This window comes from Coenobita brevimanus, chromosome 108, assembly GCF_032717465.1.
Source record: "Coenobita brevimanus isolate Jiangsu-jjx chromosome 108, ASM3271746v2, whole genome shotgun sequence".
In the NCBI taxonomy this organism is placed as follows: domain Eukaryota; kingdom Metazoa; phylum Arthropoda; class Malacostraca; order Decapoda; family Coenobitidae; genus Coenobita; species Coenobita brevimanus.
This window is the reverse complement of record NC_137061.1, coordinates 3,895,841-3,918,092: the sequence shown is the minus strand read 5'-3', so window position 1 is coordinate 3,918,092 and position 22,252 is coordinate 3,895,841. Positions and strand designations below refer to the sequence as shown.

General features: G+C 40.4%; 1 protein-coding gene across 1 annotated transcript in view; it reads left to right on the top strand.

Annotated features, from left to right (window-relative positions):
* Positions 1–22,252, top strand: part of LOC145416907 (uncharacterized) — a 59,387-nt gene that overhangs the window by 14,845 nt on the left and 22,290 nt on the right. Inside the window, exons 5-12 of the mRNA XM_080285769.1 lie at positions 2,744–2,860; positions 5,817–5,896; positions 7,695–7,844; positions 10,041–10,403; positions 10,652–10,847; positions 13,376–13,445; positions 16,315–16,464; positions 20,600–20,742. Of these exons, the coding sequence (XP_080141895.1) occupies positions 2,744–2,860; positions 5,817–5,896; positions 7,695–7,844; positions 10,041–10,403; positions 10,652–10,847; positions 13,376–13,445; positions 16,315–16,464; positions 20,600–20,742 (1,269 nt within the window). The remainder of the gene's footprint in view (positions 1–2,743; positions 2,861–5,816; positions 5,897–7,694; positions 7,845–10,040; positions 10,404–10,651; positions 10,848–13,375; positions 13,446–16,314; positions 16,465–20,599; positions 20,743–22,252) is intronic.

Here is a 22,252-nt window from a genome sequence, read left to right as displayed (position 1 = left end):
AGATATTATCCAGAAACAGTGAGAGAGAAGTACAAGAGTAGAAATAAATCCATCATCATAGTCATCTTCCCAGATAGACTTAAATCTCAAATACTTGCTCAGATTACCCTCTTTAATCAGTCACTCCCCATAGAAAGACATCACAAAATTCTTAAATTATTCCTGATACACACATGATTTCTTCCTAACACACAAACATTTATGCAAAGGCATCTTGTAAACTCTGTGCCTTGAAAACATTCACATATATACACCACATTAGTACAACAATATTGTTGTCATTATCACCATCACCATCAGACCACAACCATCCTTACCCTTTATCATACTTATGGGGTGAAGTTGGATCCAGAAACATCATCATCATCATCATCTAACCCTGTGTTTCCCCATGAGGAACGTAGGAGCCCGGGGCTAGGCGAATTGGTCCTGACATTTAAGATGAGAGTGACCAGCCTCACTCATCCCTGAGTGGCAGTATGTGAGCAATAAACCACAACCACCCCTTGGATATGGAAACCTGCACAGGCTTAATCCAATTGGAGCACCTTAATTATCCACTATACCACCAGGTGCCATAATTTGGTTATATAGTTACCACCCATTGTAGTAAATGGTTTCCTGGTGTACAGGAAACCATTTGGCTTGTCACTCAGTGTAGAGTCACCCATAGACAGAAAGAGGAATGAATGAATGAAAGAAAGAAAGACAGAAGGAAAGCAAAAAGGAAGAGAGGAAAAGGCAGTCACCCGAGAGCAGCACTACATTGAGTGAGTGGATGGTGAGTGCCCCCACCTAAGTGGGAGATCTATGAGTATAAACAGCATGCCAAGTGAAATTGGTTACATCAAAGCTAAAAAATTGGATAGTAGCCTACTGGCCATAGTATCAGCATCATCATCCAGACCTCTTTCCCACCCCAGAGAGGAAAAAAAAAAAAAAAATGCTAAGCAAAGTTTTCCCAAATGAGTGAGCTACACTCGCATTCACTTACCATTCAAGCCCCTGGAAGCCTGGCTCTAGCTGATAGGCTAAAAAACATTCAGCACATAGCTTCACATATACTTATTTGACAGGGTCAATTCACGAACTGTCATAATAAATGGGGTGTCAAACCCTGATCATACACTGCTTCACACATAGTTCACCCATCCAGCTTGATTGCTTGTCAGTTTTATAGACTCATCAGCTCATGTACCTTTCTGACACATATTTACCCCATTTACCATCATCTCAGTTTTCTAGCCTCATTTGCCGCTGCCTTTCTTACACTCATTTTCTAGACCTACCACAGCTCTGGCCACCTTCAGATTCATTCAGATATACCCCTTACACCACTCTGTTCACACCCATTCTTTCTACATGTCCATACCATCAAGCCACACTCTAACAGTTTGAAAAAACTTAAACAACACAAAGTTTTGAGAAATAATTATAGAATGTACACAGACCACAAGTAGCTACATATTACCTTCACCAAGAAGCAAAATTACTCCAAGTTTCAGAGCATAAGAGGAATACAGATTACTTACTTTGCATGGAATTCATCCTTTTGATTATATGGGCCATCACTACCCCCTCCCCATTTAAAAAAAAAAAAAAAAAAAAAAAAATCTGCACTGCACAGAGTCAGAAGCATTCCTTTGCTTCCACAGCACCATGCTAATCAAACAGTCATAACAACCTTCCAAAATCTACAGCTCAATAGCGTCTTCCATTATCCTACCCCAAGACATTCACCCTAAAGAAGCTGCCTTTCCCAGAGACACTTGGAATCACCTAGCCTAGCTAGATCATAATGTGGTCATTAGTGCTACAAAATACAGATAAGAAAAAAAATAATCTACTTTTTCCCTGCTGTATTACAGGCCCTTATATCATAACACACCTTAATGTATTTCACACTCATAGCGTAGACATATGTTTATGTAGTATCATTATTACTCAGACCCAGTATACCATATTCACATGATGTGAGAAAGATTAAAATAAATCTCTCACAGCTTCTTTTCAGCATGAATTTGAGGAGATGGAAATCCCCAGATAGAATATCCCTCTCCCCCCTCAATGTTGTACAGTATTAGGTATGAAGCTACATACAGTATAGAGCTATTGATAAGTCTCATTATAGTCGTGACGCATGACTCTGAGGTTGTCAATATCGTACCCTGGCAACCTACCCGTCAGCTGTGCTTCCGAGTTCATGTATACGGTAATATGATACACCTGGTGATTCATGTATAACATGTTCGTATATAATAATACCGGTATTTGTGTACAGTATATTCTTTTACAATAATATGATTCTTGTAATATGTAATATGATACGAAATTGGATGCACGGTTGACAGGTAGGCTGCCAGCGTATGATAATGAAAACCTCAGTCGTGCACCGCGACTATAGTGAACAGAGTGGAGAGTATACAACTGAGATGTTATAAGTTGGTTCTATTTAAGACATGTGCACCTCAAAGTATTTTAATATTTAATATAATGAACTGGTAAAATTCTAAACATACCACACATCAGAATACAGTATCTTGTAGTACGCAGTAAATTTCTGTGCACAACACAGACACAGACCATTTGTGACTGTATGTAGAAAGTACAAATTTCGTAATGAAATCTCTGTATTAAATCAGATCTTGCAGTTATTTACTTCTGAAATGCATCTTCGATAATTAAGTCTGTAGAGATAACACCATAGTAGTAGTAGTAGAGCTAATTATTTTGTTGCCAGCAGCATACTTCGGACACATTTGACAATTATGTGTCAGACTGCCCCGAGACCCGTGGGACACCCTTACAGAGTGAGAGTGAGCTCAGCTGCATGGAAGGAATTCGCGAAATTGAGCAAGATGTGAGTCTGGAGATGAACTTAGCTTGTATTTCTCTGGTGTTATTCGTATGCCATTGTATTATTTTAGTCCAGAGGAGAATTATGTAGCTACTAAGAAAACTGTAATGGTTCATTGATAGTGTATGGTAATTTTGGTATTCTAAGTGATGCCTATTAATAATAATAAAAAAAAAAAAGTGTGGCTAAGTCCTAAGTACACCAAATGAAATTTATCAACTTTGTCTTCCTCCTTCCTGCCACATTCATTGGGTGGCATACCTAGTCACAGTGTTATCTCATTGATTGTGCTGCTGATCCAATAAAGTCTGTGGACCCTCCTTTGAAGTGGTGCTTGTAGCTTGATGATTGAGATATAGAACCAAGTGGCAGTACAGTACTCTGTTGACTTTCCCTGGAATGACTTTTGCTTCGATGGCACAAAGATTGGTGTTTCACTGACTTTCTTCAACCTCTCTCTCTTTCTTAACTGCTTTTACAATGGCCATTGTTCATCTGACCTCTCACTGCATCCCTACCCCATTAGAGCAGGCATGCAGCAGACATCTAGGTACACTCTTTCATCTTTCCTGTCCATCTCTCTGATGTACAGGTACCTAGTATTCTCTGTCCTTCATTTAAACAACTGAATACTGTGCAATTGTTTTCCTCAGTATCCCCCCCCCCCACCCCCCCCCGACCTTCAGTCTTTTGCTTTGAAAGAAAGTGCTTTTTGCAGGCACCCAGTCTTTGGTTCATCTTTTTTGTGTAAACAGTACACTAATTCAGTTCCCAAGACCACAGCATGTCATGATAACATTGTTGCTATGTTTCAGAAGAGAAATGAAAAGAGTTTTGTTTTTTGAAGGACATGTTATGTGCAGGAGGTGGGGCTGGAGCTAGCTCTGTGGCTAGGGTAAGGAGTGGTTGGAGGAAGTTCATGGAGCTGTTGCCTCTCCTGACATTAAGAGGGCTTTCCCTCCATACTGAAGTATCTTTGTATGCAGCATGTGTTTGAAGTGCAGTGTGAAACCGGGGCAGTAATTGAAGAGGATATTCATAAGTTCAGCTGTACAGAAATGATAATGATTAGATGGATGTGTAGTGAGTTCTTGAGTGCAAGTGGCCTGTGGGGTTTAGGATTGTGTTTGAAAAGTTGAGAGGAAGGATGGGACTGGAGTGTATTGGTGTTATGATGAGGAGGAGTAGATTGAGATGGTCTGGGCATGTTGAGAGAATGGAGGATGACAGTAGGGTGTGGAAAGTGAGAAGAGTGAACCTTGGGTGTGGTTGCAAGAGGCAGACTGAAAAAGATCAGGATTGAGGCCATAGAGCATGACCTCGGGGGGTAAGGGACTGAATAAGGAGGCTGCCAGCGATTGCCACCATTAAGTGACCAAGACCGAAGCTTGCAAGCATGTTGGAGCCTTTATAAATGATGCAGTACAATGACAGTACGACAAATTAGAGCTTGCTTACCTCCACACACACACTCATGGGTACTAGTAAACTGTAGGTTGTGATTAAATGTATTACATATACTATGTGAGTGGAAAATTTCAGTGAACACTTAAAATTAAACTTAGTACAGGGATACCCTGCTATGCGATATCCTGGATTAGTGATGGATGTAAGTACTGTACCACCCTACCCCGCCTGTTGTAGGCCTACCCCCGGTTTTGCAGTGGGTCATGTGTGGTATCATCCTGGGGTGATTGGTTTAATGTTTGAATCGCGTGTTCCGCAGCCAGCTGAGCCCACCCGTCCACCAGAATGCCCAGAAACGTACACGCAGCCCCTGCACCCATCACTCACCGCGTGCGAACCCATATCATTCTTGTCTGACCTATTTATTGTTTATGATTTCAGATTTTATTTTTTGGTTTTGGTGAGTTACTAACAGGTTGTAGGCATAGGTTAGTTATTAAAGCTGTTAGGCCATTTAGATTGGCTGTAAACTTGTTTTTGAACTCAACTGGGTGGGCTTAGGACTTGGTTAGGGAGGAATTCCAAGGCACACAAATGCATCCCGATACTTTATGTTAAATCTACCCCGCAGTACAATACCTTGCCTAGCGATGGGCCTTTTCTTAACACGTCCCATCGTATAATCGGGGTAGGCCTGTATTGTGTGCTTATATATTTATCTGTCATATTAGACAGGAAAATTTCAGTGAACATTTTAAATCAAACTTGGTGCTGTTAAATTATTTACTTATTTATTTATTAAACAGGAAAACTTCAGTGAACATTTTAAATCAAACTACTGTACTATTTACTGAATTAGATATCTTTTTATTAGACAGGAAGATTTAATTGAACATTTTAAAACAGACTACCATTTACTTTTTTAAAGACCAGTGTATATATATATATATATATATAAATAAGTGACGCTAAACTGGAAATGTGCTGGTGACGTCAAATTAGCGTCAGCAATAAAAAACTTTGAACAATAATCGGAAGGGAACGAAGGTCGCTGGTACGCTTACCCAACCCAGCTCTGCCATCCCATGCACTCAGGCAGTCACTTTTTCTCATATGTTTTTGCCCATATGTTTACGTGTTAATGGCTCATGTGCAGTAGTTTTATGAATTCTTTTGTGAATCATGGCGAATCACAGGGTGGGTTTAAGAAGTAAAACAACACATTGCTAGGGGCACCAGATGATTCTCTTCACATCTGTAAGAAAAAGAAATCGGTTTTACAACTCTGATAACATGATCCTGGGGCTGGCCAGGGGAGCACACAAATTTCTGAACCCATGGCCATTGTGGGGTTAAATTAAACTTAGTACTGTACTTTTTTTTTTTTTTTTTTTTTTTTTTTTTTTTCCAGTTGGACAGGAAAATGTTAGTGACCATTTAAAATCAGACCTAGTACTATTTACTTATTTACCACATACAGTACGTACATACATCTTATGATGTACATGTTTACCTATTTATGTATTTTTTTGTGTGTGTATTTTTTTTCTAGACGCTGCGTTGGTGGATGGAGGAAGAGGGATCACGGTACACTCACTCCAGCACCAGCACTGCCCTTCCTTGCTACACCACGTAAGCACACAATATTACAGTATACAGTACTCTGCAATAGGTTCTCATTATATGTTGCCCTTTTTATCCCAGTTAAGTCCAAAGCAGTTACAAAAAGACTGCCTGTTAAAGTTCCACTGTTCTACAAAATTAATAAACTGAGATCCACTTTTACTGTACAATTAAAAAAATATTATACGAGGTCTCTTCAGAAAGTATCTGAAAGTAGGCTCTGAAAAAATAAATAGCTAACAACCTGCTCAGCTAGGACACTAACCTCCCTCAAAGTAGGCAAAGTCTTGAAATATTCCAAATAGGGTCACCTACTAAAAAGTTTGAGAACCGCTGCCCTAAAGACTGATGTCTGATGGTCAGAAAAGTCCTGATACTGTACTGACAATCATAGACAGGCTACAATTATTTTTTTTTCCCATGCTTATTCCTTCAGCTTGTTTCATGCCAAGGCACATAATTCATATTGAGTTTAGTGATTTCTGAAAGGTTATTTGGTGAAAATAATGTATTTTCCAAAATTTTCCTATTTTTGTTCTTATGCGAGGGGTGACTTTTCTGTCACTGACAGTTGATAGTGTGGTAACCATCAGACGCAAGAATGAAATTTACATTTCAGGTGTATAGATTCAAGCTGTTGAAATGTATGAGACCAAAATATACGTTGGTGAAAAATGAAAAATCGGTCCTGAAATGCAGCTAGAGGGATAGTCAGGGTGGGGGATTTGCTGTTTTTAGGGGTTAAGACAGTGGCATGGCACCAAGGAACTTTGTGAAGAAGGAACTGTTAGGATTCTTTTATTATTTTGCAGTTCTTTCATATAAAAATAAACAGTCTAGTGACTGATGAACAGTACTGAATAAGAGATTCTGAAAGGTGGATGTGTATTTGAGTGAAAACAACTTGTATCGAGCAACCTTTCTGCAGTTTTGGTTCAGACAACCATTTTTTAAATTCAGAACTGCCTTTTCAGAATTAGGGTGCATCTTTCACAATGCAGTGTCTTATATGCCTCAAAATTCGGTATATGGATGTAAAACCTTCCCTTCCCTTCACGCTAACTGTAATTCCATCGTGCAAGATGCTAATCTCGGATCATATCGAATGTTGGCCATGATGGTTCAACGTATACACACACAGGATTACCCTTATCTGGTAAAGACAAAAAACAGCATTTTTTGCCTCTCTTTAGACACACACCACCACCCAGACTACAAAACTAACTCCATACTTACATAAACACAATAGACATCAAAAATAGTATAAATATATATATAATGATAATTATAATAATTTTTAAAATAAAACTTCCCACATGTACTGATTATGTTCATGTTACATATTTCCAGCTCTTCCAAACCAATTCAGCAATATATATATATATATAATGTCCATCCATCATCCGATCCTACGTTGCCCTATGAGGAGCATAGGAGCTTGGGGCTAGGCAGTTGGTCCTGACATTTAAGATGAGTGACCAGCCTCACTCATCCCTGAGTGGCTATATATATAATGGATATTTCTTAGTTCGGCGCATTTGGTTAGTTTTCACCAGCGTGTCCACAGTCATTTTGCACGTTTTTCCATGATTCATTACGAATCACAGGATTGGTTTTGGAAGCTAAAATTTACGTTGGCAGGTGTGCCTGACAGTTCCTTTCATGTTGGCAAAGAAGAGGAAGAAAAAAAAAATAATTGAAACCTGAAAAAATGGTCCCAGCACCTGCTAGGGGATCTCATCAATTTCTGAAGGTACAGCCACTGAGGAGTTAAATGAGGACTGACTTTGTCTATACCGCACTACAGGGAGGACACAGAGAGCTCCTCATCAGGCCTCACTCCCCTGACACCCCTGCAACCAGCTGCCTCAGGCCTCACCACACTCACACCACTCCAGCCCTCACATCACCACCCTCACCAGAATGGCTTCCATCACAGTGACCCAAGCAGTGTTACGTAAGTCATTCTTAGTTTTATGCAAACTGGTAGAAGCTTAACAGGTAATAGCAAAACAGCTTTAGATACAGGAATATGTATTTTACTTAACTTTGATGTCTCACATAAAATTGGGGAAACAGAGACTTCAGATGTGTATATACCATTGATATTACTATAGTATATATGTCCAGTTTTATCTTTTTCTGTTGGTTTTGGTAGACATACAGTAAGAGGAAATACATGATTTAACAAATGTTACATACAGTCTGATGGAAGTCATTTTAGAAATAAGCGCAATTCAGAATGAGTCTTGTTTCATTGTATTGTGAATTGGGTATACAGTACAGTGTAACTATCTCCACCAACAAAGTTTGATGGTTGTGTACATCAGACCTTCATTTTATAATATTATTAATGAAAGCCTCTTGGTCCTCTTTGTTTGATTTGCTTGCAAGTTACAGTATATTGAATAACTACAGAAACACAACTTTCTCTCACATCACCGCTGATCTTGAACCATTCACTTAAGATACCCACCTACCCATACACATGGTTCATTTCCTTCATAAAAGCATTTAATGGCATTCAGCTGCATGTCATCTATACCATACATATGCAGAACTTTCCACAATCCTTCATTTTACATTGTCATACACTTTCTCTAAGTCCCAAAAATACCGTGTAGTTCCCAGAAGCCTTCTTGACTGTCTGTCATATTGCAAATACAGTACAATCCCAGCTATCCGGTATCCAGACAAACGGAATACTCAGAACAACGGGAAAATTCAAGGGCTGGTAAAAATGTCAGTAAGTTATAACTGTGCACCAATTTGAATGGACTGCCAAACCGCCGTTTGATCGTGTCACGCGAGGCTGGGTGAAGTCAGACACAGCGAGGTGAAAGCATTTCCGGCTAATGTAAATCCCTAGCAAATCCTCTTAACCACCCCTCCTCTCCCCCTCTTTCCCCTACTTGAATTCAGTCATCCTCCACACCCTCCAAAACTCACCAGTCTGCGTTTTGCCACCAGACAGTAAACAAGCTCTCTTGCTATTGTGTTCCACTGATAGACGGTAATTTGTACACTCCAAAATGCCTAAAGTGCAAACTAAACGTAAGCGTATCGTGCTTACCTTGAAACAGAAGCAGGACATATGCTACAGACTTGAAAAAGGCGAACATTATAAAACACTAATGGCTGAATATAAATGGTAATAAGAATGAAAGTTTACTTTGTTGGAGGAAAAATAAATAAATAATATGCCTGCATTTCATACATACATCATTTATTTTATTTTCTGCAAAACAGCTGAGTGGTGGGTGAGGGGTGGAGTGATGGAGGTCAAGTGGGGAAGAAGAAGAACAGTTGGAAACGTAAACAAACTCACATGGGGGCACAGGTGTTGTGATAATTCTACAGTGCAGTCTTAACACATCATCAGTTCACTAATAAATGTTCAAGCTTTTATTTCTTTATTTTATTTTTCAATTTTTATGAGTACAGTACATATAATGAATACAGTAATTCGGTAAACAATGGACTGGTTCAATTTGCGGTACTGCAAATTGCTAGACATTGCACGCACGTCCGTTATGACCATAGTGTGTGTTTACAAGGCAGTTTTTCAGGTGGAATCTCTTAGTGTAACTCCTAATGTGACTGGTGAGTACCTGAACTGTATTTACTGCTGTGATAGCCTTTGTATAGATTTGACTTGAAAATCAGAAATACGGGAAAAATCTGTAACTGGGAAGGTAAATTCCCCAAGCCACCCGGTTAACTGGGATTGTACTGTATTTGGTCCACACATCTTCTACCATTCCTAAATCTTTCCAGTTTGTCACTTACCAGATATTCTGATTTATCCCTACCTTCTCCATAATAATGCTTCCATAAACTTTCCAACAACACACAAGTCTTATGCCACAATAATTTTTACACCCACTTTGCTCACCTTTATTCTTGTACAGAGGTACAGTCACAGTCTTTCCTCACACTTCTGGTTGTTTCATTCATCCATGCCTTTATACATATCTGCAACAAACACTTCATTACACCTTCTTCATTACACGTAAGCATATCTGCATATACTTCATCAAGTTACTGTATAATGGAAATTGTATTTAGTACTAGCTAGGAATTTATTTAATATAAATGAAGTGAAGAAAGTCGTGGTTGTGAAACATGGCTTATAAGACATTTTTATTTATAGGGTAAAGCAGGAGTTTGACAGCTGGCAGGATGGGGAGAGCGAGGAAGCAAAACTGTTCCGTAAGATCAGTGTAAAGAGGGAGTTCATCACCATTCCAGCAAACCATGCCGACCAGAGGGACAGTGTAGACCTACATGTCAGCCCGTACTTCACTCATCTTGACATGGAGAATCATTTAGACATAGGACTGCTCAGTCAGAATCTTGGAGCAGGTACTGGGACCATAGTTACTGTGACTGGTGGTGTTCCTGGCCCTGTGTCAATCCCTGTTGTCACACCAGCCTCACCAGCACAAGAAAAGACTGATGCTCCAAAACCAAAGAAGCGGAAACGGAAACCCAAAATTAAGATAGAGGAAAATGGGTGAGTTGATACTCTTTGCCAGTACATATATAAACTAAGGCTGAATGAGTTTTTTACACAATAAAAGAATTTGCATATGTACATAAAGGAGAAGAGTTAAGGAAGATAATATATTTTATAATGCATGAATCTTCTTATGTTGCTTCTATACCAGGTATATAAATATATTTACTTTCAAGCTACTTTCAATGTGGTTACAAACATCATTGGTTTCATAACTGTTCAGTAGTAATTTTTTGTGTTTTCAGGCCTGAGCCTGTCAAGTCAAATTCACCTGGTGATAAAAACAAAAGAAGTGCACCAGAAGTTGGCACTGATGGCCAGTCATTACCATCACCATCAAAGCAGAGGAAAAAACTGGACCGTTTTAATGGAGTGCCTGAGGAGGAAGTGGCCAAGAAAACTTTACCGGATCACTTGGGGCCAAATCTGGATATTATTATTGTAAGTTATTTAATAGAATTGTTAATTAGTTCTGGTGGTAGGTGGGGGCACTCACCGTCCACTCACTTGATGTAGTGCTGCTCTCAGGTGTCTGTCTTTTCCTTTCCTCCATCCTTCTTTCCTTCCATCCTCTTCTGTCTTTCTTTCCTTCATTCTTTCCTCATCCTTCTGCCTACGGGTGACTTTACATTCCCTCCTCTGTCTTTCTTTTCTTCATTCCTCCCTCTTCCTTCTGCCTGTGGGTGACTCTACACTGAGTGACAAGCCAAATGGTTTCCTGTACACCAGGAAACCACTTACTATGCTGGGTGGTAACCATATAACCAAATTATGGCACCTGGTGGTTTAGTGGGTAATTACGGTGTTCCAGTCAGATTGAGCCGATGAAGGTTCATATCCAAGGGGTGGTTGGGGTTTATTGCTCACGTAATGCCACCCAGGGATGAGTGAGGCTGGTCACTTTCATCTTAAATGTCAAGACCAACTTGCCAAGCCCCGGACTTCTACGCTCCTTATGGGGCAACGTAGGATTGGGTGATGGATGGATGTTGATTAGTTCTCCTGCTATGTTTCTTCTTTCTTTGCATGCTGAATCCTGCCTCACCTTTTCTTTAGGTGGGAAAAAGAGGTGGGGATAGCTATGTTGATGATAATGATGCGTTGTTTTTCTTCACTGGTGGAGAGTAGGCCTCGTGAAACATGAGAAATATTGAACAGACAGTTGAGTAAGGATTTTGATTCAAGAGTCTGTGATACCTCCTTGGCAATAAGGGGAAGTTCTTGACCTCCAATCCCAAATGAGTCTTCCTCTAAAATTAACTCTTTCGGTCCAGTGATGTAATTCATTACCTCCAGACAATTAGAAGTAGTGAGCACCTACCATCCAACCACTCATTGTTACTTTCAGGAAGCCATTTAGCATGTTAGATGGTAACCATATAACCAGATATGTCTGGTGATCTAGTGGGTTAGGGCATTTCAACCAGATGGGACCCACAAAGGTTTACATCCAAGAGATGGTTGGAAATTGTTGCCCCCACAATTCCACTTGAACAAGTGAGGCTGGTCACCTTCACCTTAAATGTCAGAACTAAGTACAGTAATCTAACCTCAGGCTTCTCTATGCCTAATGAGGCAAAAAAAAAAAAAAAAAAAAAAATTGGATAGATGAAAAGACCTGTTTGTGATGGGATTAAAAAAGGCTGGATCTAACATGTCCAGTTTGAGAAGTCTCTCCCAAGCTGAAGAGAGTAGTGTGAAGATAGCAAGGATAAAGTCAAAAAGAAGTTCCTAGGTTGAAGGTGTTAAGTTTGGCTTTAGCAGTTTTGGTCTTCTGTAAATAGCTTTCAGCATAGCTCTGTTTTTTCTGTCTTATTCAAATCCCATTAGGATTGTATGAATGCCTATCATTAAAGTATGTGAACCATTGGATTTATCCTTTATGCAGTAATGCAAATACAATTTTTTAAATGGGAATTCATATGTTCAGTGTTGAGAAAATACTGTGTGGAATGCATAAAATGCCTAGGGTGGGAAAGGAGGTCGGGATGATAATGATGAACATAATTTACAGAAAGAAAATGTATGGGAGAGGGAGGAATAGCAATTGTTTTCCATAACAAAATGTCCATGGGACAGTATTGGCCAAGCACTGTATATTTGCAACATAGAAGATGATTTTCCACAAGCTTGTAAAGTTTCCTGATGTTAAAACCCCTTATGTACCTCACCATTATTTACATCATTGGATTTTTCCAAATGCATATCCCTAAATGTCACAAATTCCCTTCATTCCAAGTAGCAACTGACAGACCAACACCCACTCAGTTGCATGGCAACACACACATGACAGTGCTCTGGTGTTATACTACGCAGTCAGAACTTGACAGCCCGGGAAGGGAGCTTGGTGGGAACAAGGTCTTCAAATACTTGAAGGTCTACTCTCCATTGTATGGCAGATCAGCATCACCCAAAGTAATGTTTTGTAGCATGCAGACAGACAGGACACAATCAAACAGATACTCTGACAGATAGGCAGACCAACTAGTACAGACAGTGATAGTTAGGCAGATAGGGATAGATAGACAGGCAGGCAGGTTCATACAGACAGTATGATGGGCAGGCACACAATAGGAGGATAGGCAGTCACAGACAGATAAGCAAACAGAAAGACAGACAGGACACAGGCATTGTGAAGAAAAAGTCTGAAGATGTCATAATGATTAAGCACAATTTGGCCAATATATCTGCTGAATGCCAGATACTCAGTCAGATATCAATACTCGTTGCTAGAAATTGTCATAAATCAGGTATCCAGTTTTGTGGCTAAATTGTTGTTTGACAAAACCCTAATTTTATTGTTACATGTATTGTCTAACGTGTACTCCTGCCTAAAAGCTTGTTGAACCTTGTACCTGTTTTGTCATCAGCGGTTAATGCTTGTCGTCAACAACATCATACTACAGTATTTAGCCTTTGTTAAGTTTTAGTAGATTTTTTTTAAATGCACATAAGTGCCCGTCTTTCAGATTGGGATCAACCCAGGACTGACTGCAGCCCATCGGGGTCACCACTATGCAGGACCTGGCAACCACTTCTGTGAGTACATCTGCACTTGTGAACTTAGAAGACCTGACAGCATCTCATCCTTAGCAATTAAATCCAGTATTACAACTCAGGATGCTCCTTTGTTATTTATATCTTTTAAATACCAAGGTAGATTGTGTAAATATATTATTGTGCTAGAGAATATAACCTTGCCATAGCTCACCATCCACTCACTCGATGTAGTGCTGCTCTCGGGTGTCTGCCCTTTCCTCTCCATCCTTCTTTCCTTCCATTCTCTTCTGTCTTTCTTTCCTTCATTCTTTCCTTGTCCTTCTGCCTACAGGTGAGTTAACACTACCTCTTCTGTCTTTCTTTCCTTCATTCTCCACTTCCTTCAGCCTGTGGGTGACTCTACACTGAGTGACAAGCCAAGTGGTTTCCTGTGCACCAGGAAACCATTTTCTATGCTGGGTGGTAACCATACAACCAAATTTTGGCGCCTGGTGGTTTAGTGGGTAATTATTGTGCTCCAGTCGGATTGAGCCGGTGAAGGTTTATATCCAAGGGGTGGTTGGGGTTGATTGCTCATGTAATGCCACTCAGGGATGAGTGAGGCTGGTCACTCATCATTTTAAATGTCGGGACCAACTGCCTAGCCCTGGGCTCCTACGCTCCTCATGGGGCAATGTAGGATTGGATGATGATGATGATGATGATGATGAACAAACACAATAAGCTGGGAAGAAAGAGATGCTAAGATGTCTCTTAAGCTCCTCTCAAGCTGATAAGAATACAGGCCATGAACTAAGGTTCTTGAAATTACAAAACTACCTTAATTTTTTTTTAAACTTCATCTAAATGGTTAATGGTAAGTGGGTTTAGTGGGACATAAGTAAAGGGTATCTATTTTCCCTTTATTTCACTGTCCTAGAACTATTCTGATGTCTCAACCTCTTTAATCTTGAAGTATTTTATACTGCTTGACTCCTGTGCTACTTCATGTAAAGGGTTAATGATTAGTGGGTTTAGAGAGACATAAGTAAAGGATTTTTTTCCCTCTTTTATATCACTCTCTTGAAACTATTCTGTTGTTGCTACCTCTTTTATCTTTAAGTATTTTATATTGCAATAATGGAAGCAATGAAGAAAGTCAAAATGGGGAAAGCCCCAGTAATTGATAGAGTGTGTGGTGAAATGCTGAAGCATGGGGGAGGGACAGTAGTAGAATGGATATGGAAGACGTGCAGTATGGCCTGGGAGAAAGATAGAGACCGGGAGGATTGGAAGTCAGGTATAGTTATTCCCCTGTACAAAGGAATTGGGAAAAAGAAGTGTGTGGTAATCATAGGGGCATTTGTCTTCATGGTGTATTAGGAAAAGTACATGGTAAGACCGTAGGATACTTAATAAGGGTTTGGGGAATAACAGAGGAATTAATTGGACAAGTTCAGGGAGATTTTGGGAAGGGAAGAGGTTGTGTAGATCAGATACTCATCTTTAGGTCCTTAGTGGAAAAGTTTCTAGAGAATGAAAAGAAATTGAATGTGCCCTTCATGAATTTGAAGAAAGCATATGACTGAGTGGATAGGCAAGGAATGTGAAAAATATTAAGAATGAATGGAGTAAATGGGAAGCTGTTGAATGCCATAAAGAGTATGTATGAGGGTTCTAAGGCTGCAGTGCGTGTGGATGGTGAACTGAGTGAATTTTTCTGTCTGAATGTTGGATTGAAACAGGGATGTATAATGTCGCCATGGTTGTTCAATCTGTATATGGTTGGGGTTATATCAAGTTGGGGCTGTGGATAGTGGAGTGGCCCTAGTGAGAGGGGGCAGTGTTTGGAAACTCCCTAGTCTGTTATTTGCAGATGATGGCGTATTGTTAAGTGAAGGCAAACAGTAACTTCAAGGCTTGGTGTATGAGTTTGGGAAAGTGTGTAAGGAACAGAACCTGAAGGTGACTGTAGAGAAGAGTAAAGTTATGGTTTTCAAGAAATGAAGTCACTGAATGCACAGTGCAGTTGGAGGATGAGGAAATGGAAAATATGAGTGCATGTAAGTACTTGAGTAGGGTGATGAGTAAGGATGGAAGTGTGGAGGATGAGTACTTGACAAGGTATAACAAGGAAGAGAGATTGCAGGTCTTTGAAAGCATTGATAAGAAATAGGGAAATGAGCATGGAAGTTAAAAAAGTCTTTGCATGACAGTATTATGATACTAACTCAAACGAATGGAAGTGAAGCTTGGACCTTGTTCGAAGGACACAAGACAAGAGTAAGAGCAGTGGAAATGAGTTATTTGGGAAGAGCCTGTGGAGTTACGTGGAGAGAGAGACTGACAAATGAAGAAGTGAAGGAGTGTTGTGATGTGGATGTGATAGAAAGTGATTGGAGAAATACATTGAGGTGGTTTGGCCATGTGGAGAGGATGGAAAGCGAGAAACTGATGAGGAGAGTGTGAGTGAGGTGGAGGGGGGGAAAAGGAGGGGGAAGTTGAGGATGAGATGGAGGCTTGGAGTGGAGGGGTATATGAGAGAGGTGGATGTGAGCCGGGGGGAGGGCAGTGAAATGGCTGGGGACGGTGGTGAGGCAGTTTGTTTGTAGCCACTGTTTACGGGATTAAGGCACCTGGCATTGGAAAGATAGATAGATAATATATTCATGCTGATAACAGATGATTTTGTTCAACTTAGGAGAGACTTTCTGCTCTGGAAGAGTTACAGACAACCAACATTTATCCCTTAACTACTATTTATGTTCCAAGGGCTGAAGAAAATTGCCTAGAGGTAACAAAAAATAAATTGGTTAAAATGCTACTGGATTGAAGAAATTAAATAATACACACACACACACACACATATATATATATATATATATATATATATATATATACACAGTATATGTATATTTTGGCTTCCCAGGGAAGTGTATGTACCTGTCTGGGCTGATCCCAGAGCCCTTCACTGCCGACGATGACTTCCGACTGCTGGACTATGGCATTGGATTCACTAACATTGTTGCACGCACCACACGGGGTTCATCTGACCTCACACGTACTGAGATCAAGCAAGGTCAGTCATATCAGATTATGTCCATGTTTCCTGTGTTATTGTATTTTGTAGACATTTGTAATGATAAAAAACAGTACTGTAAATCCATATTACCTCTTTTGAGCCCTGTGGATCCTAGGGCATTGAAAGGCAGTATATTCTTTTAAAGCAGTGGATAACAATGTTACTTGGGTTTTCTTTTTCTTTAATATCTCTGTTACAGTGTGATTCTTTTGTACCATAATTCATTTGATACTAGTATCTATGCTGTTGTTTTTGAGTCTGGTTGAGCAGACCTATCAACTGCAGGCAAGCAACTGCCCCTGCAGAGCTGTTCCATGCAGTGAACTGATGTTCTGCTGTGACAGACAGCACTTCTTCACAGTGAAGCATGGGTAAGAATGTGGAGGTTTGGTTCCTGGATGGACACCACATTTATGTCTCCACCCAGTTAATAGGACCACCATAATAGGCTCCACATCACCATGTTATTTGGGTATGTGATTGCCATCCAGTGTTGTAAATGGTTTCCTGATTTACAAGAAACCATCAGGCATGTCACTCATTGTATAGCCACTTGAAGCAGAAAGAAAAATAATAAAAAGTGACAGGGAGAGAAATTCAGAGACAAAGGCTGACAGAAGAATGATGCTGAAGGTGAAGGAAGAACGTGTAGCACCACATTGAGTGAATGATGGTCACTGCCACCAGCTACTCCAGTCCTTTCATCTCGTTCTTGAGGCTCCAGCATGTTTGCATGCATCACTCTTTATCACCTAATGGCAGCTCTCCACACTGCTTGATCTCTGGCAGCCTCCCTAGTCAGTCCCTTATCCCTGAGGTCACACTCCTTGAGCTCATTCCAGGTCTTTTTTCATCTGCCTCTTGCAACCCTTCCCCCAGCATTTACATTTCTCACTTTCCTCACCCAGTTGTCCGCCCCTTCCTCTCCACATGCTGAAACCATCTCAATCTACCTCTCCTCTTCACAGCACCAATACACTCCAGTCCCATCCTTCCTCACAATGTTTTCATTGTAAACCTAGTCCCCCAAGGACTCATATTCAAAGACACACTACACATCCACCTAATCATTGTCATTTCTTTATGTTTGAGCCTACAAATATCCTCTTCCTTTACCGTCCAGATCCCACAATCATACAGCGTTACGCTTCTAACACATATTGCATACAAAGATCCCCTAGCATGGAGGGAAAGTCCTCTCAGTCCTCTCAGTATCAGGAGAGGCAACAGCACCCTGAATTTCTTCCAACCACTCCTCATTCTAGCTACAGAGCTAGCTCCATCCCCACCTCCAGTACATAACATGTCTCCCAAGGAACAAAACTCTTCCACACACTCAAGACACTCACCAGCAAGATCCGTCCTTTCACACCTGACAATCTCCACATGCTCTCCCAGACACACCACACACATGAAATCAGCAATATCTCACAGTCTACCTCTAATACCAGTACAACTCTTATGCATCCACATATCACCAATCCTGGGCTTCCCATGCCTGTGGCAAACTGCACATTGCAACTCTTCCTCTTCATTGACAGTACAGTAAGTTTTCCATTTTGGCCACTAATGGTGCCAGAATAATCTTGCCAAATCCAAAGGCTTAATTAAATGGGGAAAATTTTAATTGGCTCAAAGGGGTCAATAAAAAGCTTGATTTTTCTCCTATTCCACTTTTATTCTATTGTTGAGACGTAATAAGTAATTAGTATATTAACATAACTCTTGAAAACTAACCCATAAACAGAAACTGAGGTGCGCTGAAAGACCAAACTATAGTCGCAGCGCGCGACTCTGAGGTTGTCATTATCTTGCCCTGGCATCCTACATGTCAACAATGTTTCCGATTTCATGTACTGTACATTGTGATACGCGTGTGATTTGTGTATAATTTGTTCGTGTATAATAATATTCATGTATAATATATTCATGTAATTATAATATGTTTCGAGTATAATATGGTACAAAATTGGACGCTCTGTAGACAGTTAGGTTGCCTGGGTACAATAATGACAACCTCAGGGTCATGCTTTGCAACTATAGCATCCAAGGCTGACAAAATTAGGCTAACATCCGACTCCATGGTCCCCTTCATGGGCGTCTCCTCCACCGTCTTCCACCACTGTCTCTGTTGCTACTTTGCCTCTGGCACCATTTCATCAAAACTATCAAGGTCAATCTTCATTGGCAGGCTATGTTCATCTTCTTCCATGTCATCATCCACATTTACACGTTCCATTGCCTCTGTCATATGCTTGTTTTCTTCTCATTTGCAGTTAAAATAGTGAGTGAGCAGGTACTGTTTACAGTCCTAGCTGGCTGGGCTAAATAATAGGGTTGCCAGGTTGGCATTTTTCAAGACAAATACTGTATCTCCAATTTGCTTTTTTAAAAACTATTTGGCCTCAAATTTTTATGTTTGGCAGCAGTGGTTTGTGGTTCATGCTTGGGAATTATACGTCAGTTGTGAGACTTTAGTCACCAAAATAAAGGGTAAAATATTTTGAATTTCCCACAATCTGCAAATCCGCCAAACATAAACCTGCCAAAATGGAGGGCTTACTCTACTGCCGTCAGCCATAGATACTGTCACTGTTGTATTTTCTGCATTTACTTTCAAGCCCTTTTGCCCCATATCATCTCTCCACCACCTAAATCTCTCCTCTGCCTCCCTTTCATTCTCATCAGTCAGTACCAAGTCATCAACCTACAGCATCTTCCATGGGAGTCCATTTCTGAAGTCATATGAGAGGGCTGCAAACACCATGATAAACAAGAAGGGTCTCATGACTGACCCCCGATGCACGCCAACATTCATGGAAACCTCATCATTCAAATCTCCATTCACTTTCACTGGGGTGCAAGCATCTACTTACATAGCCATGACCACCCTAACCAATCACTCTCTTCGATCCCAAACTTTCTCATTGCCCACTTCACCACCTCCGTAGGGACTCTGTCAAAGGCCTTCTCTAAGTCGTCAGAAACAGTTCAGATCCATTTTCCATGGACTCCCATGCAAATTTCGTGTTGGACAAAATTTTTAAAATTTGGATGGAGATGATGATACAGTTCATTCATTTTCCTCTTTTTGTGCCTTTGGAAGAACTGGCGCTTTTGAGAAACAAAAGGCAAGATGATTATTATTATTATTATGTATTTTTCCTCAAGCTGTTGGACAATGATTATGGCATCAGTGGTCCTCTTGGCTGGCATAAACCCAAACTGCATCTCATCAGTATTCACTCTCTAATCATACCTTCTAGAACTCTCTCCATTACTTTCATAATATGGTTCAAAAGTTTTATGCCTTTATAATTTCTTCTTTCCAGGGCATCACCCTTCCATTTGTACACATTTACTATCACACACTTCAGCCAGTCATGTGGGACAACACACTCATGTATAGTTGTGTTGATAAAATGAGTAACTAAACCCACTCCTAGATCTCCTGAGACCTTCAGCAGTCAGTCCAGACACACCCATCGTCCTCCCCAGCTGCATCCTGTGTATTGACCTGCCCACAGTAGCAGCATCAATCAAAGTCCATGGGCTGAACACTGGATCTGCTGACTCCAAACCTTCCCCGCTTCAGTCGAACTCCTCATTCAGCAGCCGGTTATAAAGGTCTCTCTAGTCATCTCTATTATCCTCACTGTTCACCACTGCCTTTCCTTCATCATTCTTCACACGCAGCTCACCCATGATATCCTTGTTTTCTCTCTTCATATGATTTGCTACCTTAAATATCATATTCTTCCTTTCAACACTATTTAGGTTTTCCAGTAAAAGTCTCCGGGACTTGGATTTTATCCTGTATACCTCTTTCCTGGTCCTCTGCTTGGCAGCCAAGTATTCCTGTCTCAGGAGATTGTTCTTGACAGCGTGTTTCGGTTCATTAACACCACTGTGAACAGCTCCCTTTTCAGCCACCACTCATTATAGAGGGCATCCTTTACTGCGTGGTTTTTCAACTTCCATATTTTTCCTCCCAAATACATAGGTTCTCTTCTTCACCACCTGTTTCATAAGCATCATGTCACCCAACATCTTTATTTTTTGGTTTCTGGAGACACTGATGTGGATTTGAAGCTGGAACAATTGTGATAATCATAACAAATCTTGTTTTCAGGTGCAAAGCTTTTGCAGAGCAAGATAAAAAGGTACCATCCACTCATAGCTGTGTTCAATGGTAAGGGCATCTACGAAATATACTCGGGGAAGAAGGAATTTTGTTTTGGGCGGCAACCAGAGAAGATTGAGGGAACAAACACGGTAAGAACAGTATTAAAGTATTAGTTCATGCTGCAGAGCATTGATGTATGGGAAATTTCCTGTTGGACAAAATTTTTAAGATTTAGGTGGAGATGACGATACAGTTCTCTCTCTGTCTGTCTGTCTGTCTGTCTCTCTCTCTCTCTCTCTCCCCCTGTTTGCCCTTTAATTAATGTTGGAGAAGTATACATATTCGCACACAAGCTCTTAAACAAAGATTCCCAATTCTGGACAGCATTCCACCCATATAAGAAAGACAAAATTAGCTTCCCAAGGTCAACATGAGTGACTCGGGAAAGACGTGGTTCAGGTCATCACCCATCCTTAAGCCACAGCAGACACATAATTACCAAACACCCAACCCAGCATGCCAGCAGTGCTAGTATCACATAGACAGCACTGAATATCTATTACTTTGCTGTCCAGAGTTCACACTGCTGAGATGTATTAGTAACCCATGGCCTGTGGCAGGGGGAGTTGCAAAGCACACTGTGATGTGGTAGTGTGGCTGATTTAGTGACTGTTACAAATTGACCTGAGAAGTACACCATGGTCTTGGAAATGGTATGACATGTACACACAAAATATTATTGCTTAGATCACCATAGTTACAGAGTTATTGTGGTCAGAACTTTCCCAGTTGGTGGGAAATTGGCAGTTACACCAGCAAAACCCACTCTTGTTAAAGCCCGAGTTACTATAACTGCCATTTAGTCCAATAAGTCATAACTTGAGCTTTATGTGTTACTTTCTGTAACTATTTTCAACTTTCCCTCTCTTCCCTTAACCGCTGTCAGCCTTGCATTTAGTTTATAGCATCAAGAACCAGTTTTCCTACACAGACAGGTTTGTGGCTTCCTTTGGTAGTAATGCCATGGTAGTCAGTCAGCAAGTGCATGAATTTTGTTCGTAGTAACTACTGTTCCTTTGTTTCTGGGCTCAACCTGGGGGATGGGGATGAGAGATTGTATAGAGCCTAATATCCCATAAAAATTATGTAATGTCACCTCTGTGAGAAAATTCTTGTTGTTAAAAATCTCACTCATATGAGGGAAGCCACATTCCCCTAGAGCTGACTCATATGAGGTAAGCCTGTAAAGTCATATGGCACGGGTTAGTGTAACTTCACTGAAAGATTTCAAGGAGAGTCCTTGGGCTGTAACAAGTTTCTCAAAAGCTGCAGTGTTTACATGAAGGGAACCCTGGGGAAACAAAATATGACACCCTTTTAATGCATCTGTTCTTTCTTTCTCCCTTCATACTGCTCCATTCCTCTCCCTTCACATGACTTATTCTCTTCCTTTGAAACTTTCACAGTAAAAAGAAATAATAATAATAATGATGATAATAATAATAATAACAACAACAACAACAACAACAACAACAACAACAGCTAAGCTCACATGATCAAGTTTGAGGGGTATAGCCGAAGATTATGCCACCCCGCATATCTGTTCAGATCACCATCAGTTACAGTACCATAGTCTTAGTAATACCCATACCATCAGCG